Source organism: Ctenocephalides felis, unplaced genomic scaffold (genome assembly GCF_003426905.1).
Source record: "Ctenocephalides felis isolate EL2017-DRISC unplaced genomic scaffold, ASM342690v1 CF-g0.4_SCAFFOLD_03571, whole genome shotgun sequence".
Lineage (NCBI taxonomy): Eukaryota > Metazoa > Arthropoda > Insecta > Siphonaptera > Pulicidae > Ctenocephalides > Ctenocephalides felis.
Window position 1 is genome coordinate 32,214,294 of NW_020539725.1, and position 26,013 is coordinate 32,240,306.

Genomic DNA, 26,013 nt, shown 5'->3' on the forward strand with positions numbered 1-26,013 from the left:
GTGTATGTATGTGTATGTATTTATGTACTTATATGTGAATGTGCATATATGCGAATGTATGTATATGTATGCATATTATATGAGTATATATGTATGTAGGTAGATGTGTATGTATGTGTATATGTATGTATATATTTGTGTATATTTATGTGTGTGTATATGTATATAGATATAAATATAAAAGTTATGAATTATCAAACAACATTATAAAACTGTATAAAGCCGATTGGCGTATAAATATATAAATAAATAAATAAATAAATAAATATATTTAAAATTGTTAAGTGTTTGTTTATAACTAAATGATAATCAATGCATTATGCGTTTTATATGTCTCCATGGTCTATTTTATAGTTACTTAAACCACTATTCAAAGGACAATTATGTTTTTGGATGCTTGCTTAGACCATTAACTCTATCATCATACAGAATTTCATCGAAATCGTCAAAAAAGTTCAGCAATTAGGAAGAAATGGTTGTGAGTTTTTATCGAGTTTAAACCCTTCGACTCGGATGCCGCCGCTCCGGCGGTAAAATTCATATGAATTTCGCAATTCGCGAGTGGGAAGGGTTAAACAACTATTAATTAATTCCAAGGTGTGAAGCTTATGTGCATATGTATGTGAGCAAAAATTGAAGATTTTTCGATAATTTAAAATTTGAATTTTCTCTAATATATATTTTTTTAATCAGAGCAGTTGTTTTTGAGAAAAGGTTTACTAACGGTCAAAATTTGGCTCACATAGACATATGCACAGACATAGGGTTACGCACACATACTTTGTTAAACGATTCCAAATTGCTTGAAACGTCGAGAATATTTGAAATTAGGATAGCAGATTTTTTGGTAAAATTTAAACTTGTCTTTTGGGAATTTAATAAATATTGCCTCAAAACTAAATATATTTGAGTCTGAGAAGAGAGTTAAATGTAATGATTTGAATTGATACAAATTTGAAATTATAGACAAAATAGAATAATACATTTGATGGAATGTAGTAAAATTTATATTCATCTCGAAAATAGCTGTTATGCTGTTTTATTTAATATTTGTAATAAATAATAATTTTATTATCTAAGTTTAAATGAATACAGTAGCGTCATCTCATATAAAAACTTGACGTAAACATCAGTGCGAAGTTAGACGCAGGCATTTCTCTTTCTTTATTTAGTGGTTGTCAGTGAAGGTGCGGTAAAATATCATATACAAAACTTTTAGAGAAGTAAATAAATAATACAAAAGTTCATATTTGAAAAATGGGCGAGACTATGAAACAAGTAGTAGCTTCTATGCTCAAAGGAATTGAAAGGTAAATATTTCTCACATTGGAATCAGAAACGCCATGTGTCATAACCTAATATTATGCTTTCATCCCCCAAAAGGTACAACCCAGAAAATTTACCTACCTTGGAGCAATATGTGGAGATACAATCAAGGGATAACGTGTATGATTTAGAAGCAAATCTTGCTGTACTTAAAATGTACCAATTCAATCCCTCAAAGTTTAACTTGGAAATTACTTGCCAAATATTGCTTAAAGCTTTGACAAACTTTCCACATTCCGACTTCATTTTATGCAAATGTTTACTATTGGAATCACAGGTATATTTATTTATAGATATATGTGTATATTTAACTTCTTTTCCTTATTTTATCAAATCATTTAATTGTTAATTTTTTATAGTCTTATCTTTTAAAAATATGATACATATATTTATATCGATCCTGTTAAAGATTCTTTGCCCTCCCTAAAATAGATCATTATATAGTTGGAATTTTGAGTTGAATTGTTATTATGCTAAATGCACATTCCTTAAGCAAAGTTTAGAAATGGCCATATGACAAAATATATTTTTTATCAAGTTGTATAAAATCATACAAAATTGTTTTATTTTAATCAAAATCAAGTAGATTTGTTAATAAAATAATCCTGCAATTCTATTTGTGTTACATCCTTTATTTCAATTTTTTAGACTCAACAAGAGACAATCTCACAAATTATGTATCTAGGAGATATTTTAGAACAATGTGATTTTGCAACATTTTGGGCTCGTGTACATGCAATGCCTGAATTATGTTCTCGCATTCAGGGATTTAATGATTCCATCCGGAAATTCGTTTGTCATGTTGTAGGAATTACTTTCCAAACAATCGATCAAACCAATCTTGCTAATTTGCTTGGTGGTGTTGATAGTAAGTGTAATGAAATGAATTGATGAACCGAAATAGCATATATAAAACTCTTTTTAATGTACCAATACTTTTAGATGCAACGTTGAACATGTGGATCAAGAAGTATGGCTGGAAGAAAGTAGAAAACAACTTAATATTCATTGCTAATCAAGATGAAAATATCAAAACTAAAAATATTACTGAAACTATTGATTTTGAAAATTTAGCTCCTCTTATGGCTGCTTGCTTATAATTTAATTTAAATTTTTTATCAAAAATTGTATTTCTACAAATTACAATAAAATAAGAAATTGACTTGTTCTTTCTATGTACTTATCTTGGAAAAAGCATAGGTTTGATTTACCTATTAATTAAAATATTTGGAAAAGGCTTAGGTGGTGTTGTGTTGGTGAGTGACAAGTGAATTTGTAGTATGAATTAAATTTAACCATATTCATTCTGATAATTTTCTTTTTTCAACCTTTTCAAGTAAATCAGTGCCCCCATTCATGGGACAGAAATAATCAATGTGAACTTGAGTATTTAGAATTTTGTGACTAATGTTTTAAAATTATACCAAAATTGTATATACAAACTAATGAATAATTAGACATCACTTATTCATGATGGTTTGTTGTGTTCTCATCTAATCTTTATGATATTATAAAATATGAGTAATGGCCTTCTGTAATGAAGTATTATGAAAAGTGAAACAAATTAAGCATATTTTATTAATTTATTTAAAATAACTCAACAATGAGTGCATCATCGTTCAAAAGTGTGTAGTTCTGACATTGAGTGAAATGCCCCATACACCATTATACTACATGTATATTTTACATGAATCATTAATATAAAATAGGTAGATTTATTAAGTTACTAAATAACACTGTTATCTTTTATCTTATATTAAATATTAAAAATTGTGTTAAAGAAAATTAAACCATCATATGATTTTCTTTATAACACTTCCAAAACTGCATCATTCAATATGAAAATGAAGTTTAAATATATTGTGTAATATCTCATATTTTAATAATATTATTAATAAATATTAGTCAGTCACAGGCTTAGTTACACTATACACTTTATTTACATTTGGACCCTCCAAGTCATAAATTATTTCAAATTCTTTGAACTAAAATTATATACTTAAGTACTATTGTTTCTTAAAACTCTTTAAAATTGGGTAAATATTATCAAAAGCCTGCATTATTTCACCTCTCACTTTAGCTCCAGTCAATACCACCTTTCCTGACACGAATATTAACAGTACAATTCTAGGCTTGACCATTCTGTAAATAAGACCAGGAAATAGTTCAGGCTCATATGAACTGAAGGAACCATGTGTAAGCACTAAACCTTCCAATCGTATTGGAAATTTAACATCACAACTTCCAACCATATTTTGTATTTTAAAATCCATAAATTTGGCCTGAAAATATTTTTATAATTAAAATATAGCTACTCAAATATATATAATTAAAATAATTATTTTTATATATTTTGTAAAGCCAAATTTTTCAAAATATATATGCAATAAAAATAGCCTTTTCCTCAATGAATTAAATCTAATTTAGCTTTAATAGTAAAAAAGTGATTTAGAATAGATAAAGCATTTCATGTAGCAAACTGATATTTTTAATACACTTACACTAAAACCAAGTTTTTGAATGATTCGAGCATATTTCCTGGCTGCCAACCTAGAATCATCCTCACTCTTTGCTCCCGTACAAACCATTTTACCTGATGAGAATATCAAAGCAGTTGTCCTTGGTTCTCTTATTCTCATTATAACGGCAGCAAAACGTTTTGGATTGTATTCAGCATTTCTGGCATGCAGCGCAATCTTTTTTAAATCTAATTTGCAATTTAAATTCACTGTTGAAACTATATTTCTGTAAGATAAAACATATTATTATATTTAATTATACAATGTCACCAATCCTACAAGTTATAATTTTTAATCATCATTTCATATTACTTACTGTAGTTGTGGAATTATTCCAGGATCGGCAGACTGAGGAGTCATGGGTGTCATAGGAGTTGCTGGACCCATTGTTTGTGAATGTGGTTGCACACTAGCTGGCCCACTTAATGTTGGAACCATTGGCGACATCATATTTTGCTATGGAAGGTAAGACAGTTGTAATATTTACTATTCTTCAATTCAATTTAATCACGTCTAATAGCTCATACAAAGTTAAATAAATTGTATAAACTATTAATCTACGTAACGTCAAAAAATAAGATATAGTACATAATTATAAATATCATTCAATTGAAGTATGATTTCCACAATGCAGTGAAAGATGCACAGGAACTATTTATAAACATAAAAATAAAATATTATTATTATTATTTTATATACTCATTATTAAATCTACAATAATGAGTATATATTTGTATAATATTTGTCAGGCTTTAGTTGTTTTATATATAATTTCTGACATTGCAAAAAAACATAATTAATCGTCATTTAAATCACACACTGAAATTGTATTTAATATTAGGCTATCGTTGTGCAACAATACTAGTAGCCTACCCCTAATCTTATAATCACTCAAACTTACTGGAGTTTGTGGTTGCATTAGACTTTGTGGAGTTTGGAAAGGTAAATATGTGTGCATCGTTTTCTGTGGGGTGCTCATCATTTGTGTCGGAGTTAAGCCTGTTGACATGTTCATATTGGAGAAACTCGACATTCCGGAGCTCCCCATCGGCGCCAAAGGTGGCATTTGTTGTTGTAAAGCATTTGGAAGTATTTGCTGATCCTCTTCAGGCTGATGGAGCGGTGTTCCAATGCTTGGAATTGAAAACCCTGGGCTGGGTAGCATTTGATCCATTGTGAAAAGATTTGTTAGAGGTTAGGATAACAAAAATATTCCTTTATTGAGATCTGCACTTCGTCAATATATATTTAGCACAATTAAACAGATACAATATTTCACAGATAAACGATCACATATTGAGATGCAAGCATCAACAGCAATAATTTAATTTTTATCTCAATAACAGCAAACGATAAATTATTCGATGCAAATTTTATTTGCCTTGCGCAGTACAACTGTTGGTACTACTGATACAACTGTCAGATTTAGCTTGAGTTGGCATCCTGCTTTAACTTAACACAACTTCATAGTTGAAAAAACATAAACAAAACTAAAATTTGAAATTTAAGACTGCAGATATTCGGAATCTAGAAGTTTTATTTTGAATTTGTATTTGATACAAATACAAACACAAATTTGACACTGCATTAAAACCAGACTTGCTATGAACAGTTATTCAGCAGTGTATCGAAGACTGTCATGACCGAATAGCCGAATATTAGGAAAACTATTCAGCCGGATTTTAGCGCCAAAACGTGTACAGACGTGTGTGACCCAACAGTTTTTATAATTAAAAGTGTGTGCAACATACCAAGATTTCTTTACTTTTCTGACAATGTAATTCTAGAAATATACTGCAAATTATTAAAAGTTTCTATAAGTGTATCAGTTGTATAAGTTTTACAGCCCATGGCCCAATATGCATATTATTGAACAAGAATGCAATCTAAAACATGGTGGTGTTGAGCTTTTCTCTGTAGCTGGGATGGCTTACGAAAAAAAGGGAGCAATGCATGTAAGTCCTAGAAGTTAGAATTACTGAGTAATTGGATTTGACTAGTTAAATGATTATAAGTGAAATAAAAATATGAATATATACGCAACGAATCGAATTATATCATATCATTAATTATCTCCCTATAACAATATTAATAATTGTAATCGGTATTCGGTTGAATATAATAAAAGCAGCCGAATAGGGTCAATGCATATAGTAACCTAATATTCGTTGCAAGCTCAATTAAAACGTTATATTATGTTTAGCTATTAAATTAAAACATTAAGTAATAATTAATGTAGGGCGTGGGCTACCCCTGAATTTAAAATCATAAATCGTGCATTCATAAAATTTAATTAAAATCATAGACCTTATAATGCATATGGACTGCTAGTCCTCATAATGCTTTCCACGTAAAAAAGTGTCACTAGCAGACCATATGTTTTATAAGGTCTATGATTCAAATACATACATTCATATAATTTAAAATATTTATTGTTTTTTATTTCAACAATTTTGTTGAAAATAAATATAATAATATAAATATAACAAACTACATATCATTCCAATTTATTTTATTTTATTAACTTCCCGTAGGGTAAGTTATTGTAATGGGCCGAAAATCGGAATTGAAAATTTTAACATTTCTCGACGTTTTGAAGGTTTTTGAACGTTTTGGCATACCTCAGAAAAAATGGATGTGTGTGTGTGTGTGTGTGTGTGTGTGTGTGTGTGTGTATGTATGTATGGATACAAATTTCCAGTCACGTTTTAGGGCGCACGGATCAACCGATTTGAATGGTTCAAAAAACATTCGATTCCTATTGATAGGGAAAAGAGCTGATTAGTTTTTGGCAAAGGCAGGTCCAGCCGTTTCGGAGATACGGAGCAAAGAGTGCAGAAAATAGAAATCGAATTTTTGAGAGAACGGAGTATCTGATTTGAATGATCTAAAAAGCATTCAATTAGTAATGATTGGGAGAAGTGCTTATTAGTTTTTGGCAAAGGCAGGCCCAGCCATTTCGAAGATATGGAGCTAAATATGTAAAAAATGGCAGTTTTTGAGAGAACTAAGCGTCCGATTTAAATGATTCAAAGAACTTTCTGCTTGTCTTAACAAAATAATTGATTTTGGAAAAAAAAATTTTGTTCAATTTTTTTTTTTTTTTTTTTTTTTTTTTTTTTAGTTTTATCAAAAATATTTCAGATTTTATTTTTAATTCTGGCTATAGTTCTAATATACTTTACAAATATTTTCAACTCTGCAATTCAGTTTATATAATTCTCATAAATATTAGACAATGTTACAATATTTATAATAATCTATTTGAAAACATTCAGTATTCCTCGAACATTTCGGTACGGGAAGTTCCAGCAATTTGCCTTAAGGCACGATGCCATAAATGCCTCAAGACAGAATTCCACTTACAGCTAGTTTTTATTTTTAAATCTCTCATTTTTACATTCTTATACAGGTGCGAAAGAATATTTTATTAAGAAATGTTTCTTCATTTATTTATGGCAATGATTTATAAATGCAAAGACAATGTTTTGGCAAAGTTTGTTCCGTTCCTTAGAGTAAATTTGCAGTCATTAAGTTATTCTACTCAGAAATAACTGAGTAGAATCTATTCTCCCAAGGCTTCTTCTTTTATGTACGTTATAATGTTACCAACAATTTGCTCAATTTTACTACGAGTAAGATTTTCAGGTCCTTCGCGCTCGATAAAATCTGTTAAATTATCGACAATAATATCACCTTTGACGCGCATTATTTCCATAGATGTTATGGACATTCGCCTTACCATTTCTCGTGCAACCTGTAAAGAATGTTTGATAATACATACCTATTATTTCAAACAAATTAGACTTATGGACATCTTGTTAAAACTATTTCAGAGAAATGATAAGTCTGGTCTATTAACATATTTCTAAGAGATCTCCCTAATACTAAAAATTGAACCCATTTAAATTTTTCACAATTCTAATAGCAAATGTGGTGCTAAGAAGTAGAAGCTGACGTATGATATGTTTAATTTAAAATGTATACCTGGAATAAATTATAGCGAATTCTTATTAATTTTTCTGGAATTTTCTTAATCATTTCCTTTATTGCATTTTCGATGGCTATTTGCATAGCAGACTCTGTTAGTGAGAAATTATCCATGACTCTGTTAATTACTTCATCTATTATATCTTGGCTTATCATCTCTTCAAAATTCGGCGGGGCTTCTGTAGGGAACTGGAAATAAATATTATAATGTGAAATATAGTTCGTATTGACGTTTATTTTTTTTAACCTTGATATCATGAGCATCGTACTAATTTTATATGGCTTTCTTTTGAAAATATTTCATATTAGTACTTTTGTATATTTATGATAGATGATATAAAAATGAACAAAACAATACGCATGTTACCAATGTACTAATGGTTAGAAATGGTTGAAGCACAATGATACCTCAATATCATAAGAATTCATTAATATTTTATACTAAAAGAAGAACGTCAACAGAAGTTTTGAAGATGCATCCTCAACAGTCTTATATGCGGCGACTAAATTTATTAAAACATTTAAATAGTGATAGTCCAGCCATTATAGTAAGTTCACCTCGGAATACGAGATATTGACACTCAAAAGTTGTCTCAAAACCTACATATGGTATTGACACCCTACCAGATGTAGTTCATCTCGGAATTCGAGATACCCAGCTGTATGTCTGTGAATACTTGTATATTGACACCCTAAAGTTGTCTCAAAACTTACATATGGTATTGACACCCTACCATACGTAGGTTTTGAGACAACTTTAGGGTGTCAATATACAAGTATGTACAGACTTACAGCTGGGTATCTCGAATTCCGAGGTTCTTAACTAATTTAAACTTGGACTATGAATTTATTTCAAAGTATTACAAAGGTGTATGCTTCGGGGTAGGATTGTACGAAAGCACTCTGCACGATTTAATCCACTTATTTTATACGCTAATTTTTGCATTCTATATATTTCCATAAGAATGATTTATTGGTACACACCATTATTTGAGCGACTTCTACTTCAGTTTCACGTTGAATGATTTCAATCTGTTCTAGAATATTATAAATCAATCTACGAATTTGTTTCTCAAGCTCTTCTTGTGGAGTCATTTCAACGACTTTTGAAGGTATAGCTTTTTTCATAGGTTCTACCATACTTGTAACCGACTCTTCTAAATCTTCAATAGTTTTTCTAGATAAATAATATAAAAATGGTATATTAAAATTTAGAAATCGCGCTAATGGTTGAAGTATTTGGCTTACTTGTCTGTAGGAAAATGATCCAATATGATTTTTAAAATATCTTTTACTAAATCAAATCTTTCCTTATGTGCTTCTATATCTACTCGGGAAAGAAGCTGATCCACCAGGTTCTTTACCATTATAAATTCTGGTGTTTGTTCTATAACTTTTACTAGTATATCGTCTATAATCTGTTAAGAATATTTTCATTCAAAAATATTTCTCAATATTTTAAATATTATTTTAATTACCGGTATAGTTATAGAAGGACCTTCCATCGTTCTGTCTAGAACTTCTTGGAGCACTTCTTTGATGGAGTTGTAATTTTCAATGCTTTCAAGCTCATTATTTACCTGGGATATAAAAGATTTTTTAGTAATGGATTTAATAAACTATTTTATAGAGGGAAAAATCAATGTTGTCGTTGAATAAAAAAAAATAAAATGGTTATTAATTTTTCATAATGTTACTATATAATATTATAGTTTTATACCTGAAATAAAATATCTTCGATGGTAGAATGTGCTAATTCGGCCCCATCAACCGAATTCATTAGTTCCTTCACAATTTTTCTTGAAACCAACATGCTCGAACCTATTTGTCCACCTACACGGTCTATTAAGTTGTAGAAAATGTGGAAAGCACTATACATTGCTTTGTATCTTGGCCTAAAAAAAGTTAAATCAGTATTATAGTTCAAGTGTTTATTAGCAAATTTCAGAATTCAATATAACAATAAGCAGCAAACAAACAATTAAATTTAAATGTACTTGTGTACAAAGTTAAAAAATAAGCAATAAAAAAATAAATTCATAGGTGGGTATTTATATCAATATCAAAATGAATCCATTAAATTTCTAAACTATTAATATTCCTTAATTTTTACAAATTTGAAAGAAAGAACATTTCAGATATATCTGAGAATTACTAGTACATGTAAATGAGACCTGAAAAGTAGGTATAAATTGCTTAAAATTTTACTTAAATACTTTTTGAACATAATATGTTTGTTTTCTTTTTCATCGCACTCTTTTTTCTTTATGCTTATGCTTAGATAATGTATAATTTATATTGATATTATACAAGGTGTCCCAGAACTCAACGTCAATCCAGCAGAAGGTTATAGTAACTGTCATGAAAAAATTGAAAATAAATTTATTCCTTACAGTGTACAAAATTATTAGCTTTTAAGTGCAACCTAGAGCTTTAGTCCAACTTTGACCATTTTTCAGATATGGTGATTAATTTTTGTTATTTTGTTTATTTCAACATTGAAACCGCAACCGTAAAGAAAATTTCTCGGACCACTGTCAAAATTGATTCAATTGCCTCAAGTTTTTTTAGACTATTTGTTAAACTGCGAATTTGAAATTTTCAAAATAGTACTAGCTTTTTACATAATGTAAAATTGATGATTTCTTTTTTGAGTTCTTGGAGGATTGAATTGAATTGGAATTTACTGTCGTTTATTTATACTGTTCCATATGTAGAACATCACAATAATAGTATTTAAGAAAACCATGACTAAGAAATTAAAATGAATTAGAATACTTACTCTTTTTTGGGTGGTGGTGGATAATCGCTAAATGAAAAGTACGAAAATGAGTCTTCAGAAGCTACTTTCACTGATGTTTTTGGTCGCGTCGTAATTGGTGGCAGTGGCTCAGATTTAAGTTTCAAACGGCGTATCTCTTGGCGTAATTTCTATGAATTACCAATAAAAATATTAGCATTTATATTCTACGTTTATTATATTTTACTACATTCGATAATTATCGAGATACCACATTTTTATCATTCCATTATGTACATCAGAGTAAGAAAGGTTGGCGATACCTGTATAGAGATGAATTGGATTTACAAAGTCACACAAATAATAATAGTCCAGTCATTATAGTAAGTTCACCTCGGAATTCGAGATACCCAGCTGTGAGTCTGTAAATTCTTGTATATTGACATCTTAAAGTTGTCCCAAAACCTACATATGGTAGAGTTTTGAGACAACTTTAGGGTATCAATATATAAGTATTTACAGACTTACAGCTTGGTATCTCGAATTTAGAGATTCTTACCTAATTTAAGCTTAAATGACTGGACTATGTGTTTCACATTTGGTTAAAAACATCCCTAGAAAATGAAATTATGAAACGAAAAAGAAAAGGAATTAGACTGTAGTTTCATTCATATCGTTAAAAAAGTGACTCGTTATTCAAAGGAATAATTTAAAAACAAAAATGACTGAAAATAGATATTTCAATGCTCCGATGAATCACATGAAAAAATTGAAGAAGGTTGGAAAGTGGATTGTAAGTAAATTGTAAGCGAGAATAGGGAACAAAACTGGTGTAGAATCGATTTATCTTTAAACACTTATAATAAATAATAACAAAAAATCAACTATTTAATCCAAATTAACAAATCAAAAATTGAAATGTTATATTGTATTTGTCTAATTACCATCAATTGTTCTTCTTGTCTTTTTTCTATACTTTTCAATTCTTTCATATCACTCTTATATATTTTTTCAATCTCATCAGCCTTTGATATGACTTCCTTGCTAGCTGCTTGATGCTTCAATATTTTTGATAGTTTCAGAGATTCTTCTTGCAAGACTGTCAAAACTTCTAATTTTTCCGTGTTTTGTTCTAATGAACTCGACATTTCTAGTTGCTTTGTGCATAATGTTTGCTAAAATATATTATTGTTTAAAGTTTTGCTTGAATAAGTGAAATAACTAATAGTCACAACAATGCCCAAATGGAAAAAGGAAAATTATTAAATAAATTTGAAGAAATAGCCAAATCATTATCGAAACATAACAATTAGTAAAAGATTGAATTGCTAACAATCGCCCCATAAAACCGATAGAATTATTTTTGTGATATAATTAATTTTTGTAAATTATATTGTTATAATAAGCATTTTATTTATTTTAAATAGTTGTTTCTACATCAAACTCTCACCTTCCATTTAGCAATTTCTTTATCATATGATTTTTGCACATCAGCCATACGAAATCTTAGATCGTGTACTAACTTCTTCAAAATTGCTTCTTCTAATTGATCTAAATCTATAATTTGATTGAATTTTCTATACATTACTTCTGCAATACTTTCACGTAGTTTACGAATTCTTTCCTCCATAACTAAACAATCTTGATTCATACGCCATAAATGACGTTGGTTTTTCCTTTGAATTTTAAATAATTGAATAATTAAGCTATTCAGTTTTTGTATATATAATGAAAATAACTTGGGAATCGGAATTCAACAAATATTGTTTTATTTTAAAAACTAAACTTTCAAGATTTTGAAGAATAGCTTGAAAAACAATCTTTAACGATTTTTATCTTATCCATATAGCAACACATATTATTAAAATAATATTTTCAAGAGTATTGTTTCTTCTTGAAACTTATAGCACATGTGTAACTATCTATCTATGACCTACTTGTGTTTTTCTTTTTGTAATTCAGTTTCATGTTTTAATTCTCCTACTCTGGTGAATAAACTGCCAATAGCGCCTCTGCTAAAAACCAAACTATCCTCAAAAGAATCTAAGGAACCATCAGATGATAAATTTTGTATTTGGTGAAGTCGCAGTACAACAGTTGTTTGCACATCATTCAATTTTTGTTGTTTTAGTCGCTATAATTATTATTATAACTATTATAAATCACTTATCATTTTTATTTTATGTTTTATGTAATATTTTTTTTACTTGATATGCTGCTAATTCTTCGCGCCTTACTCTTAATGCTTCTTCTATAACCCGAATTTGTTTGTCCATAACATTGACTTCTTTATTTGTTAGATCTATTTGGCGCTGTTCTTCTTTTTCTTTCATTTCCAGTTCATGTCTTGAAAATTTATAAACTTTATTTAAAACTAGATGACCCGACAGACATTGTTCTGTACTTATGTTTACAATTCAAAAGTTCCAATTTTCTTAATAATCCAATTAGTTAAAAATTATTATGTTTCTTTACACTACAGTCTATACCGCAATGTACATACATATATCCCCCTGGGAAATGGCAAAAGAGTCTAAATTATTTTCACTTTTGAACTTGAGAGTGAGATAAACCTAATTTCAAAATTTCGTACAAATTGAAGCACAGTAAAAAAATTCAGACCCAAAACGCTACATTGACTTGAGTAAATATTCCGTATCCGATGGCAACAATATGAAAATACTAACGTTTGTATGTGAAAAAAAGGGCTGTTTTTAGGGTTTTCCCAGCAATTATTTAATTTTTTCTCGCCGTAAGAACCATCCTTGAACTTCAACAAACATTTTAAAAAAAGAATTGGCCAAATTGGTCCAGGCGTTGTTGAGTTATGCACTTACCAACAAATTTTGCGATTCATTTTTATATTATAGATAAATCACTCAAAAATTAAGTGCAACAGATCGCTAATAAGTGAGTGCAAGTAGTTTGTTCAAAATAATAAAGCACTTTTAATAAAATCAATAAAAGTGAATAACAGCCTGTTAATTTTTCCGTATCTTTTTATAAAATACTATTTCGTCACAGAGGCAAAGATAAGAATGATTTAATAGCTCATACTATAATAAAATGCTGAGCATATTAGTTCTCACAAATAATTTAATATATAGCATATTCAATTTATATCATACTCCTTAAAAAAGTTTGATTAAATTAAATGCAATTCGTAGGAAAAAAAATGTGTACCTAAATAAGTAATAACATCGTTGAATTAAATCGCTTGGAAAGATTATGGTCTATGAATAATTTTCAAAAGAAATATGTGTCACCTCTGAGCACGCAATTCAAACGCCAAATTATAAAGATTAACATCACATCCTTCAGGACAAACGGACTCATCTAACTTTATTAATCCGATATCACCTGATGATAAACTCGCAGCATCTAAATCTTCTTCTGATGACTCTTCACTCGATTCAGAAGATTCTTCATCGGATTCTAAAAACATAAAAACATAAAAGTGTGTAGAATCTTTTTATGAAAAAAGTGAAAATTGTAACAAATTGTATTTAATGATGAATTATACTTTTAATTTCAGTTTTATTCAAATTGTCTAAATACTGCTAATATATAATATGCATGTACCGTCATTCACGTCTTTGGGTGGTTTATATTTTTTCTTGAATATGCCTTTTAAATAATCTACGAATTTATTATCGGCCACAGCAGCCATGAAATTGATTTGCAAATTTTTCTGTACCTCCACATTTTGCAACATTAATCTTTGCCTTGCTTCTATGTTAAACTTTAATTCATTTTGTTTTTTTACAACAGCATTTTTTTCATTTATTTTGTCTTGAACTTTGGCGAGCATTAGTACTTCATTTGCTTCAAACTCCTGAGTTCGGAATTTAAAATGTATTAAATAAAAAATATACTACAAAGTGCCAGCTTAATTATATAAAAATGTAATACATACTTTTAAAATCATTAATTCTTGATGTAATGTAAGTAGAAATAATTCAAGGTATTTTACATGAACATCTAAAGTAATTCTCAGCTCAGCGTAATAGGCAACATTTTCGTCAAACATTCTGATACTTTCCTCGATGTCGTTTAGAATCCGAGTTTGTTCATAGTTTTTCCTAATATTGAAAATAAAAAATAGTAAGAAATTTATTTTCAAGATATTTAAATTTTTACTTTTATTAAACAAAATTAAAAAAATACCTATTTTGCAATAGATTTTTAAACTTTAAAGTTTATTTTATTTCATATTATTTTAAGGACTAATTTAATAAATTGAACTGTTTACAAATATATAATACCTATTCTGGCGAAGTCTTTTGAGCTCTAATTCCCACGGAGTTTCCGACTCATCAGTTTGAGCCATTGATATCAATGAGTCCAAAGTTAAGGAGGGAATATCAACAGTTTCTATAAAAAAAACAATAAACCCTGATTTGAATAATTTTCTAATTAGTTGATTTAAAGTAATACTTTACATTGAGCTGCTATCAATTGATAAAATTCAACTGATGATTGATCAAACAGTTTTAGGAAATTACTTCACTATAAAACTACTGCATTTTTATTTTAGTATGTTTACAAAAAATAATACTTGGTTCATTCTTTTCCATTAGAGCAATAATTTTTTCAGTCTCAAAGCCATGTACACCGAGGACTTCTTTTTCTAGATCTTTACCACGAACGACTGGTTTTACACGGTCATAAATTGTGGAAGCTCGTCGTTTTCTACCAGTAGCTGGATCCGTTGTAATAATTCGAACCTAAATTTAATAACTAAGTACATTAAATATGCTTTCATAAATTTCATAATTTCATAAAACAAGTATAAATAGGATATTCTTGAAAAATTGAATTTAAACACAATGTTACAAAATCGAATACCTTTAAAGCCCTTTCTGGAAATTCTGTATCTACATCTATTTCTGGTGGAATTGGTAATGGTTTGACAAATTCTGGCAAAAGTTCTTCTTGAATTTCTTGTAACTCTGCCTTCTGTGCAACAATTTTGGACGTCAATATCAGTTTGCTCTCTCTCAGTTCAAATACTTGCTCATTGAAATTATTCTGCAGCTTGAACATCTATTTAAGGGCATAATTTTCGGTCACGATCGATTTATATTATATTATTACATTTTTATAGATAATTTTAGAAGTAAAGGCTCAAAGAGTGTATAATTATGTATGAAACCGGAATTTGAAGTTTTATATTTTTCTTACAAATACGGGTAAATAAGTGTAGGTGTACCATTACCATTATTAATTAACCAGTTTTATTTTGGCAAATATACGTTACAGAAGTATGGATAAAGTCGGTTCAGTCATTTCACTGATAAACTGAATGATTATTAAAACTATTGATATTTAAAATTATCTCACTTCTTCTCGTATGTTTATTAGCTGCTGATACTTAGTCAAGGTTGTATGCTTTTCTTCTTCAGGAACTTTATAGTCATCATCAGTTTTCAATTTGTAATCACCAATAGTTTTTCTGGCTTGCTCCAAAGCTGCTAAGTCATCAGGATGATGTTTATTTGGATCTGGTTTTACAGCGTTCAATTCATCCCACTACAATAGGTAAAATAAATAGTTTATCAGAATAGTTCAAAATTCGAAAGAAAACGTCGTATGCATAAATACATCTTTGTGAGCAGAATTTTCCATATGTCTTGGTTCCTTTTGTAGACGAGCATTTATTAGAATATTCTCATATTTACATTAATGCAAACACTACTCTTATAAAATGTATTAATGATATAATTTCATAAAGATTTAGAATTTTTTTTAATATTTATTAGTATATATAATTACTGAAAATGATTACCTGCAATTGCCTATTTGCCTTTTTAACTCTTCTGTCACGGTACTTTTTAAGAACTCGATTGATCTCTGTGCCCAGGCCAAATTCAATTGTAGAACTTGATAGTCCGACTAAAAATGATTCAATTTTGCCCACACGATGTGTAATCTCACGATCCAGTATATTAAATGCTTGTTTTTCTTCTGTTATTCTGTGGACCAATATTTGGTAAATACTATAAAATCTTCATATTGATTTGAACTTTGATATTTAGTTTACAACTCAATATTGCATTTGACTAGCATTATGAATTCATTAAGAATCCGTATTTGGGCATAATCTTACTCAACTGTTGAATTCAAAAAGATGTGTGAGGACATCAGTTCGATATGAATGCATTTGCCAAATAATGAAATTTTATTATTTAATAACTTTACTATTGGCTGCAATCAATCTGCTTCAATTGCCTCACAAAACTTAGGAATTCATTTGAGTTGCCTGGATTGCTGCTTTAAAATCTACAAGTGAAATTAGACAAAGGTATCATGTTGTGCTATGGTAATCATCCTTGATTGTGCATTAAAAACAAATGCCAAAGACAACGTTTTAAAATTTGCGTTTTGATTTTGAATAAAAAGAAGCAATTACTAAATACTGAAAATAGACGTGCATCTATAATAGACAAAAACATGAGAAAAAGATGTAAACTCTATTAAGAATATTGTAGAATACTAAATGAACTACAAGTGGAAGAAAGTGCACCCAGTTTAAAATAAATATAAAAACCATGCATTTTCAGATTACTTGAAATTTATCTCAGTACTCACTCAGAAGTTTCTTCCTTTTTATTAATTTCTATGTTCATGAATTTAGAAAATGTTATTATTAATTTATAAATCAAATATTAGTATTAATATCTATTGGTTTTTATACCTGCCTGTATCACGAGGTCCTTGTAATTTAGACATTATTTCGAATTTTGCATCAAAGAAATGTGAATCTAGCTTTCGTACACGGAATGTTTTCACAGAGTGGTTACTTCTGCAAAAGTAAATTCATCGATATATTTATGGTATTATTTATTAGTATTATATATTATACTTAACATTTTACACTAATTTTATGTAATTGGTTTTTGATTTGTATAGTGTTTTTATCGATTTTATCGGAAACGTAAAAATAAGTAATAATAAAGTTTTCTAAGGTTTTTAAATGTCTTAAAAATTACCAATCGATGTAGACATTCTACTACATAACACAAATGAAGTTTATGATCTTATATCAAGAACTTTCTTTCTAAAACTGGATATTCATTGCTAAAACATATATTATTACTTGATTGCTCGCAGTTCTATCTGTAAATTTCGTATTGGATCTATAAAGAACTCTCTTGCTTTTTCTAATGCCCTTGTAGATTTTGCCAAGTCGAAGGCCATCTTTCTCTCCACTAATTCCATTTCCATTTCTAAAGATTCATCCAAATCCCACGTCACTCGGTCATCTATTTCAAAGTCTTCTATTGGTATTACTTGGGATGGCAGCAAAGTTCGATTTCTGTAATATACAAAGATTACTAAGAAGTTTGAATTGATGAGTTGTGCAATTGCAAAATATATTAAATATTGCAACAAAATGTGATAAAGGGAGTTAAATAAGTAAATTCTTTAAAATACAGAAAATGTCAAATAATTTGTGTGAAGATCTTGTGGAGTCTTTGAAATGGGGTTGTTTATCGAATAATTATCGAATTTTAAATTTTTGTTACTATTTTTATATGTTTTGCAAATTTAAGTAGCAGTAGTAGTAATTCGTTTAATAATTTTATCAATACAATTATTAGTAATCTATTACAAGTTGTATATAAGGATACATTAAAAATTTTCTAGCACGGTATTGGTAATAAATATAAATTACCTTTTAAATAATTTTCTAAGTGCATTTCTATAAGAAGCAAGTGTAGCCAAAACTTTGCTTTTTCTTTCATTCGCCACTCTCATTTTTTCGTCATATTCGGCTTTATTTTTAACTCCTTCCAAAGATAATTGATCGGAGTCGTCTATATCTGGTACTTGAGCTGGAGGCTAATATTTATATTTTAGATTCAAAGTTTTATTAAACAATTTATTAATTAATTTACTTATACAAAGATATACTATATAATTGTTATTTATAAAAATAACTTCAAGGGATTGGAATAATATTGACAGTATTATACTGACAATACATTCAATAGATTAGTTTGAATATCATCAAATAAAATTCAAATCCTGGCAACCGTTTTTCAATAATCAGCATTCTTTTCCAGATCAATAATTAAGAATATATTTCATTGACTTTTTGAATATAACAATTATATAATAGAAAAGCTTTAAGCTTCACAAAATATTACAGAATTTATGGAATATCAATTATCGCATAACTTTTTGTATCAATCATTATGTAGTATGTACCTTTCCCAGATACGTCCTCTTCACTGGTAGAATTTCAACATAATCGTCATCTTCGGGAAAAACACGGTAACAGAATATATTTCCATCGTTGCCGCAACTGAACATGTATCTATTTGAAAATATATAACATATTTTTTTTATTGTTTACAATAAATTTTTCTAATGCTTTTAATAAAGCGTTAAAGTTATAACGTTTATCATACAAGCGAATCGAATGAAAGATTAATAAAGTCTAACAAGAATATATCACAAGGCATCAATCGTGAATTAATTCTTTTGCTCTCTATGTCCAAATATGAAATCTTTCAATTTTTTTTAAGAACTTAAACTGATATTATTTTTTACAATATGTATTTGTAAACAGTAAAGGATTACTCATATCATTAGTCAAAAAAACAGCACTATTTTTGTAATGGTTTTACCTTCCGTCATAACTAAATTGTATTCCATTAATTGCTCCATTTAAGTTTTCATGCATAGGAAATATCCAAAAATCTGTGAGATCTCGAAAATTTTCTTCATTCACTCGATTTACTCGTATAGCTCCATCAGGCATACCAAACACTAAATACTTTCTGTTGTGGCTAAAAATAGACATTAATAAAAATCCTATTTCGATTTAAGAATAACTTGAGGTATTTTTATTGTTGGTTATTAATATATAGTAAAAGCAAAAATCGCTATAAACTTTCAAAACGAATAATTTGTATACGTTAGGATATGCATTATGATCTATCCATATTCTTCTCATATGAGTTCTTGTCCGATTTTATTATATATTTTTTAAAGTTCGTTGTTCTAATTAGTTATATAAGAAATTGCGCTTACTAGTAACAACGAGTCCGAATTTCCTTATCATCTCCTTCATAAATCATAGTGGCACCAAAACATTTACCGGTATTTATATTATATTCATATATGTATCCGGCGTCATATCCACTCATATTCAACCATACAGTTTTATCTGAAGTGTATTCTGCCCAAAATATGGAGTTCGGTGGCGGAATATATATTTCTTCCAAAGTTTCTGTGCTTTCCGAGTCGGCTTGAAAATAATATAAATATTTGATTGTGTTCTAAATTTTAATTGGACATTCACTAACAGCTAATTCAGATATGAAAACATTTAACTTTCCTTATAGTGCAGTAAACGGTGCGTTTAGGGTCTGAATTTTTTTACTGTGCTCCGAATTGAATGAAATTTTGGAATTAGGTTCATCTTACCCTCAAGTTCAAAAGTGAAAACAATTCGAGTTGCGCCATCACCCCCCGGGGGATGACACCCCTTCTCAATTGTGTAATTACATTTTTTCAAAATAGCGTCGGAAATTGATAGAAGAACTAATTGTAAGAAAAAAATGTCTTTTATAGTTTTTCAAAAAAACTAATATTTTTCAAGTTACTGGCCTAAAGATTCATATATTTTTCGCGTTTTTCTTCGTTTTTTTGCAAATATCTCCTAAAATATACATTCTAACGAAAATCATGTAATGACCAAAATGATGTCAATAAAAATCTTAATAAATCGGCATTAAATAACGTGTTCTAGGAAAAATATTAAACAAGATTTGAAAGAGCAAAGTCGTTTTTTATTTCGTTCAAGATTTAATTGTTGTATTTAAAGCCATCTAGTGGCGAGGTTTTACGTTTTATGCATTTCGGTGAAATTTGGTTTTATAGTGCTCAACATAAGCTTTAAAATGAGTGCTGTTACAAGTTTTTTGCGTGTAAAATGAGTGAGCTTTAAATCATGTGGTTTAATGAGCGCCGTTTCCACCAGAATTAAAGTAATTCACATTCCATCTAGAATTCACTTCAATATAGACCTCTTGATGGATTCTAGCAGATTCGCTATTTTAGTACAAACTATTTTCAGAAAACTCACGGTTTTTTTCAATTTGCGCGGCCGCGCAGTCTTTAAATATTCATAACTCTTTCAATTTTTGTGTGAAAGAAAAATAATAAAAAACAATAATAAGCCAGAAAGATTCCGTTGATTTTGATTTATATGCTTTTATACGTATCTTTTATTCTTTTTGAGATATAATGAAAATAATTTCGATTTTTAAAAAAATTGGAAAAAAAAGTTTTTATAAAATCGTGAGTTTTCTGAAAATAGTTTGTACTAAAGCAGTGAATGTGCTATAATCCATGAAGATGTCTATAATGAATGCCTATAATGAATGAATGAAACATGTAATTACACAATTGAGAAGGGGTGTCATCCCCCCGGGGGGTGATGGCGCAACCCGAATTGTTTTCACTTTTGAACTTGAGGGTAAGATGAACCTAATTCCAAAATTTTATTCAATTCGGAGCACTGTAAAAAAATTCAGAGGTTTTACCCTTCTTTCCTCTCCGTTTACTGCACTATTAATATCTTACCCAAATACATCTCTTCATCGTATACGGCAGCTGGGTTATCCTTTTTCAGTTGTTCTAATTCTTGACGTTTTCTTTCCACTTTATCAGCTTTACGTTTGGCAATTTCCTGAATTTTTAATTCACGTCTGATTTCTGCTTTGCAACTTGTAAATCTGCCAGTACGCAAATCAATATGTTTTAATAGAAACGATATATTTGTATAAAGTCTTTTTTGCTCCGGGAGATCTGCTTCCGCAAAATGTCCAAGTTTACATCCGACAAAGATCGTAGCAGCCTATAGAATATTTTGTTCACTTATAGTTAGTAAGTGGATAAAGAACTCTTGAGATAGCTTTATATATAATATGTCACAAATAATTTATTTATATTTTTACTTTGGCTTACATAATTTGGTTTCCAAGTTATATACGATACGGCCGATTCTAACTGAATGAATCCAATCGGTTCCAATTTAACTAATTGTTCATCATTAACAAATTGAAACAAGAAAACCGTGCAGTCTTCAGATCCTGTCACAAGTATTGTACCTCGAGGATTGCATGAAACTTTCGTTATTGGCATTGAATGGGGTTTTATTGCCTAAAATAATATAATTATATTAGTGTAAACTAATATTGTCAACTCAGCAAGACTATGTGTTTCGCACCTGTATTAAAATCAAGCTGCCATCGTTTCCGAAAGATTTGTCACTTTCGCGCACTATCGATATATAAGCAAGCCTAAGTACACCATCCGCTAGGCCTACTGCTAATAGAGAACTTGTTGGATCTGTCTGTTGGATAAAATTTATTATTGAATGTAATGAAGAGCTAATGCGTAAATATTCAATTAAATTAAACTTGTTTTAATGGATACCACACTGCTATATGTCCTGCGAAGCACTAAAATTAATCCATCAGAATAACATTAGCAGTTTGATCATATCTATACAAGACTTAAAATCGATCGATCGATCAATTATCACTCTTGTTATATATATTTCCGAATTATGACACAATTAAAATTTTTATCATTGAGAAAGTTATTTAAGTAATGTGGCGAAAATTAAAAGTTTAGTAACTACATTTGAACATTTGACATGCATAGATTTACTGATTTTTATTTAAAATCATTTAGCAAGAATTTATTACTTGATTGTTTTCATTTCTATGAATATTTGTTCTATTTATAATAACCAATTCAAATTCAAATTATTTACAAAAATTGAAACTTAAGCATTCAAAACTTCATTAAATAACATGAACAAATAGTAAAATTGAATATCTGAATGTATAGCTTGCCTCTATGGGTAACCAAGTGAAGTCGCCAGCAGCGGCAATGAATTGATGTTCTAATATTAATCTCTTCGAAATATAATTGTGTATTTGAATTCTGCCTCGAGAGCTTAAACTTGCTATGTAATTACTGGCGGGTGCAGTTGCTATATTCACAACAGGTCCACAATGGCTTTTCAACACCTGGACTGCATCTGGAGCAGGAATAACTTCTGTTGTAAGATTTGCTAACCATATACCACCATGCGCGTCCTAATAATAAGATTTGATTGAAATACTTATTGTGGATGAATTAATAGTCACCTTTCCACCAAAAAATTATTACTAGAAATATGCCCATTCTTAGTTCATGAATTGTTATTATTATTTTAATTCTTTTTTAGTGTATGAATTGTGATTATTATTTTTAAATTACCTGTGCATACCAAAAAGTATCAGTAGGATCGGGACTTTGTTTCAGCATTGACATAATAGACACGGATCGATATTCACTGCCAATATCAAATTCATATATCGGATCAATTTCTACAAAACGATCGTTTTCAGGAGGATCAGCTAATTCAACTGTTTCCCAATACCATATCCGAACCCATCCATCTAGACCTGAAAATAATCTAATTGCAAAACAATCATTAACAGATATAATATTTTATGAAAAATATACTTATTGTCATAATTTCATTGCTTTCCACATTATATTCAAATTGAGTTATGGGTCCATTATGGCAACGTTCTCTATTTTTTCTGCAAACTTCAAATTTAATAAGAGTCTCGTCCCATACTAGGATATTGCCCCAATCACATCCCGATAGAACCTATTAAAAATAAGTACTTATAATATTTTTTCTTAAAAATCAAAAAAAATAAATTTAAACGATATTGACTATATCCTAAAATATTGCTATTACTATATAATTTTAATATATAGTAATATTCTTTCAATGTTTCTATGTATGTTCTCTTAAGTAATATACATATATAACAGAATTATACCTTTTCATCAGGCATAGGATAAATGCCTATGATATCAGATATTTCAGTTTTACCAAATCTTCCAATTTCTCCCTGCAACTTCAAACCTGTAAATGTGCGTGCCATTTTCCAGAATTTTATGTGACCCAAACCGCAAGTAGTCAGTTGCCCCTCGCAATATGGCGAAAACATCAATCCTATAATTACAGAAAGTTTAACATTTTGCTCTAAAATATAAAAATGTGAAAAGCTCTTTTACTGTATCTACCTATTACATCATTGATAAAGCATTTGGTGCGTAGCAGGATGCTGCTTTTGGGCCAATTCCAAACTGTGATGTTGTAATCAGGATCACCTCCCTGGGAGCATAAAAGCATTCCATCGGGGCTAAAATTGAAAATTATAATTTGCGTCCCATATATTTATTTTCGTAAAGTTTGCTTGTTACCTATAATTGAGGTGGGAGAACGAATTTTTTGTCCCTTCTTTAAGAACGTGAATTATTTCCATTGTTGGCCAATCATAAATCAGTATCGGCGGATCCCGTCCATTTATGCCGATAGCCACATGATGATAATCAGGATTAGGATTTTTCTTAAAGTAAAAATGTTTCTAAATGACGCAGTTTATCATCAGACTTCAAAACTTATTGTTATATGAATTAAATTTCTTAAATCCGTAGTTGCATTTCATACCTGGTAGATATATATATATATATATATAAATATTATATATATATATATATATATATATATATATAATTTATTTATTTATTTAGTCAGTGGTTTATATAAATATTTTGCGCGGTAAAAGTACTTAAACAATTTTTTATCAACATTTGCCAAATATTATAATAATTAAATAAAAATTATAAGTTTGAAATGCAACAACTCCATTTCATATCATATTCTATATATTTATCGTGCAAATTTAAAAAAATTAAGTCATGTAATTAAATAATAAATACGCGCCTGTTTCAACTTACCACAATATGCCCAAAACCACATCCTAAAGGACTTCTTATATAGTCTGTCGTTTTAGTTTTTGTATAGTAAATATTCAAATAATTTCCATTTGCGAAGAGTAATATATCTTCTTCTATTACGCATAAATTGAAATACCGACCAGAGTCATAACCAAACGAATTTCTAAATACTAGTTAAGGAAACAAGTATGGCTCAGAGATATGAAGAACTTCTATATAAATTATTACCTTAATCAAATTTAAAAACGCCTTTTTCAGAATCGATACTTTTACATAAGGTTAACTGTATTCATTTAGAAGTAGAATGTAGAAAAATATGTGACGTAAGAGAATTTCAAATTAAATAGGTGCAAACTTAAATGAAAATTAAACAATAAACTATACACTCAACATGATCGTATCATGTCAATAATAGTGAAGGAAATGCCCTATTGAAACGCTAAATATGGCCGTGGTTTCTTGTGAAAAGGATACTGGAATTCCAATATTTCTAGTGGAAGCGTTCCATTTGGACTTAACGATGGATGGGAAATATATTTTTCTTGATCTATAATGTATTCTTCTTCTATCATGGACTCATCTTCAATACCTTCCTCTTCTACATTTTCATTTCCGCTATCATCAATTGTTCCTCTGTAAGAAGTCGATTCAGATCTCTCTTCAGCTAGAACAAATCTTAGATATAGTTTTATTAAATTACAAAAAAATCTGCTTATGCAACTTTCAATAATTTTAAAATTAAAAATAAATTATGCAGCATTTTCAATTCTGCGTATTATTAATCTATGTTTACCTTCAATAGTTGAAGTGTAATTATCATTATCCAAAGGAAGATCTTCACCTTCATCATCAGTTCCATCTTCTGCTTATAAAAAATACACAACGTAAACATCATAATTAATTATTTGATAATGATATCTTAAGATATCATGAGCATGCATTATTATAAGACATCAAAACTTAATCAGTTATTGATTTTTAACCCTTTTGTGTGTTAGGCGCTATAAAATAATTTAAAACTAAATTCGATCTAGATGCGCTTGAAATATTTCTGATTATCATTGATTGATTGTAGTGAAGCATTCATCTTAATATAATAAAACCATTTCGTATTTAATTCCACCCGTCTTCATGGTTTCTGGATGAATTAGTCTTTTGAAACTAACTAGTTCATCATCAACGACATGAAAAATAATTATTGAATAACAAAATAATAAAGCGAACTGATACCTGTAAACATAATTAGCAAAAAAATTTATAAAAACCGGGCATTTTCATGCGCCAATAATATATTGGTTTTAATCAAGTTACGTCGGAACTGTGAACTTGAAAATTTAATGAATCTTCACCTGTGCATGAAGTAATTAGAAATTTTAATTAGTTTTTTATAAAATTATAGTAAACATTTTATATACCTTTTTTCGGATTAGTATCTGACATTTTTCTAAATTATAAATTTACTTAAATACTTTTCATATGCTTATAATGAAAACAAGTAAACAGTTTTTTATCACCATAGTGACAATATTGATTGCAAAATTATATGCATATTTTGAACGCATATATGTAGATTTTTTAAGAATTTTTATAAATATTTCTATAACATTT

At 29.0% G+C, this 26,013-nt stretch overlaps 3 protein-coding genes across 3 annotated transcripts; 1 reads left to right on the forward strand and 2 right to left on the reverse strand.

Annotated features, from left to right (window-relative positions):
- The first annotated feature begins 1,254 nt into the window (after positions 1–1,254).
- On the forward strand, positions 1,255–2,461 carry LOC113385298 (eukaryotic translation initiation factor 3 subunit K-like). The gene is made up of 4 exons (XM_026623141.1): positions 1,255–1,310; positions 1,384–1,603; positions 1,975–2,194; positions 2,269–2,461. The coding sequence occupies exons 1-4, from the start codon at positions 1,258–1,260 to the stop codon at positions 2,424–2,426; spliced, it is 651 nt and encodes a 216-aa protein (XP_026478926.1). The 5' UTR covers positions 1,255–1,257; the 3' UTR covers positions 2,427–2,461.
- Positions 2,462–3,172: 711 nt separating this feature from the next.
- LOC113384730 (TATA-box-binding protein-like) lies at positions 3,173–5,019 on the reverse strand. Its single transcript, XM_026622493.1, has 4 exons — positions 4,747–5,019; positions 4,162–4,301; positions 3,828–4,071; positions 3,173–3,608 (listed from the first exon to the last, which is right to left on the reverse strand). The coding sequence occupies exons 1-4, from the start codon at positions 5,017–5,019 to the stop codon at positions 3,333–3,335; spliced, it is 933 nt and encodes a 310-aa protein (XP_026478278.1). The 3' UTR covers positions 3,173–3,332.
- A 2,391-nt stretch (positions 5,020–7,410) lies between these two features.
- Positions 7,411–25,845, reverse strand: LOC113385916 (cilia- and flagella-associated protein 44-like). The gene is made up of 38 exons (XM_026623738.1): positions 25,821–25,845; positions 25,199–25,270; positions 24,880–25,069; positions 24,406–24,568; positions 23,869–24,014; positions 23,689–23,807; positions 23,442–23,617; positions 23,113–23,263; positions 22,864–23,051; positions 22,455–22,700; positions 21,821–21,946; positions 21,559–21,753; positions 21,175–21,448; positions 19,618–19,834; positions 19,212–19,373; positions 18,790–18,898; positions 18,254–18,420; positions 17,675–17,893; positions 17,273–17,380; positions 16,364–16,550; positions 15,919–16,107; positions 15,424–15,621; positions 15,134–15,302; positions 14,841–14,949; positions 14,492–14,657; positions 14,158–14,410; positions 13,842–14,010; positions 12,783–12,921; positions 12,513–12,709; positions 12,026–12,251; positions 11,520–11,750; positions 10,618–10,766; positions 9,556–9,730; positions 9,314–9,415; positions 9,084–9,253; positions 8,820–9,012; positions 7,833–8,024; positions 7,411–7,602 (listed from the first exon to the last, which is right to left on the reverse strand). The coding sequence occupies exons 1-38, from the start codon at positions 25,843–25,845 to the stop codon at positions 7,411–7,413; spliced, it is 6,459 nt and encodes a 2,152-aa protein (XP_026479523.1).
- Positions 25,846–26,013: the final 168 nt, after the last annotated feature.

Excerpts from the sequence above, each read along its gene's own strand:
- LOC113385298 (XM_026623141.1), top strand. The coding sequence starts at position 1,258 with ATGGGCGAGACTATGAAACAAGTAGTAGCTTCTATGCTCAAAGGAATT. Across the intron at positions 1,604-1,974 it reads GTTTACTATTGGAATCACAG|ACTCAACAAGAGACAATCTC; the intron begins GTATATTTATTT and ends TCAATTTTTTAG. Across the intron at positions 2,195-2,268 it reads TTTGCTTGGTGGTGTTGATA|ATGCAACGTTGAACATGTGG; the intron begins GTAAGTGTAATG and ends CAATACTTTTAG.
- LOC113384730 (XM_026622493.1), bottom strand. The coding sequence starts at position 5,019 with ATGGATCAAATGCTACCCAGCCCAGGGTTTTCAATTCCAAGCATTGGA. Across the intron at positions 4,302-4,746 it reads TAATGCAACCACAAACTCCA|CAAAATATGATGTCGCCAAT; the intron begins GTAAGTTTGAGT and ends TACCTTCCATAG. Across the intron at positions 3,609-3,827 it reads TTCAAAAACTTGGTTTTAGT|GCCAAATTTATGGATTTTAA; the intron begins GTAAGTGTATTA and ends AAATATTTTCAG.
- LOC113385916 (XM_026623738.1), bottom strand. The coding sequence starts at position 25,845 with ATGTCAGATACTAATCCGAAAAAAG. Across the intron at positions 21,947-22,454 it reads TCACTTGGTTACCCATAGAG|ACAGATCCAACAAGTTCTCT; the intron begins GCAAGCTATACA and ends TTTATCCAACAG. Across the intron at positions 9,416-9,555 it reads TCGAAGATATTTTATTTCAG|GTAAATAATGAGCTTGAAAG; the intron begins GTATAAAACTAT and ends TTTATATCCCAG.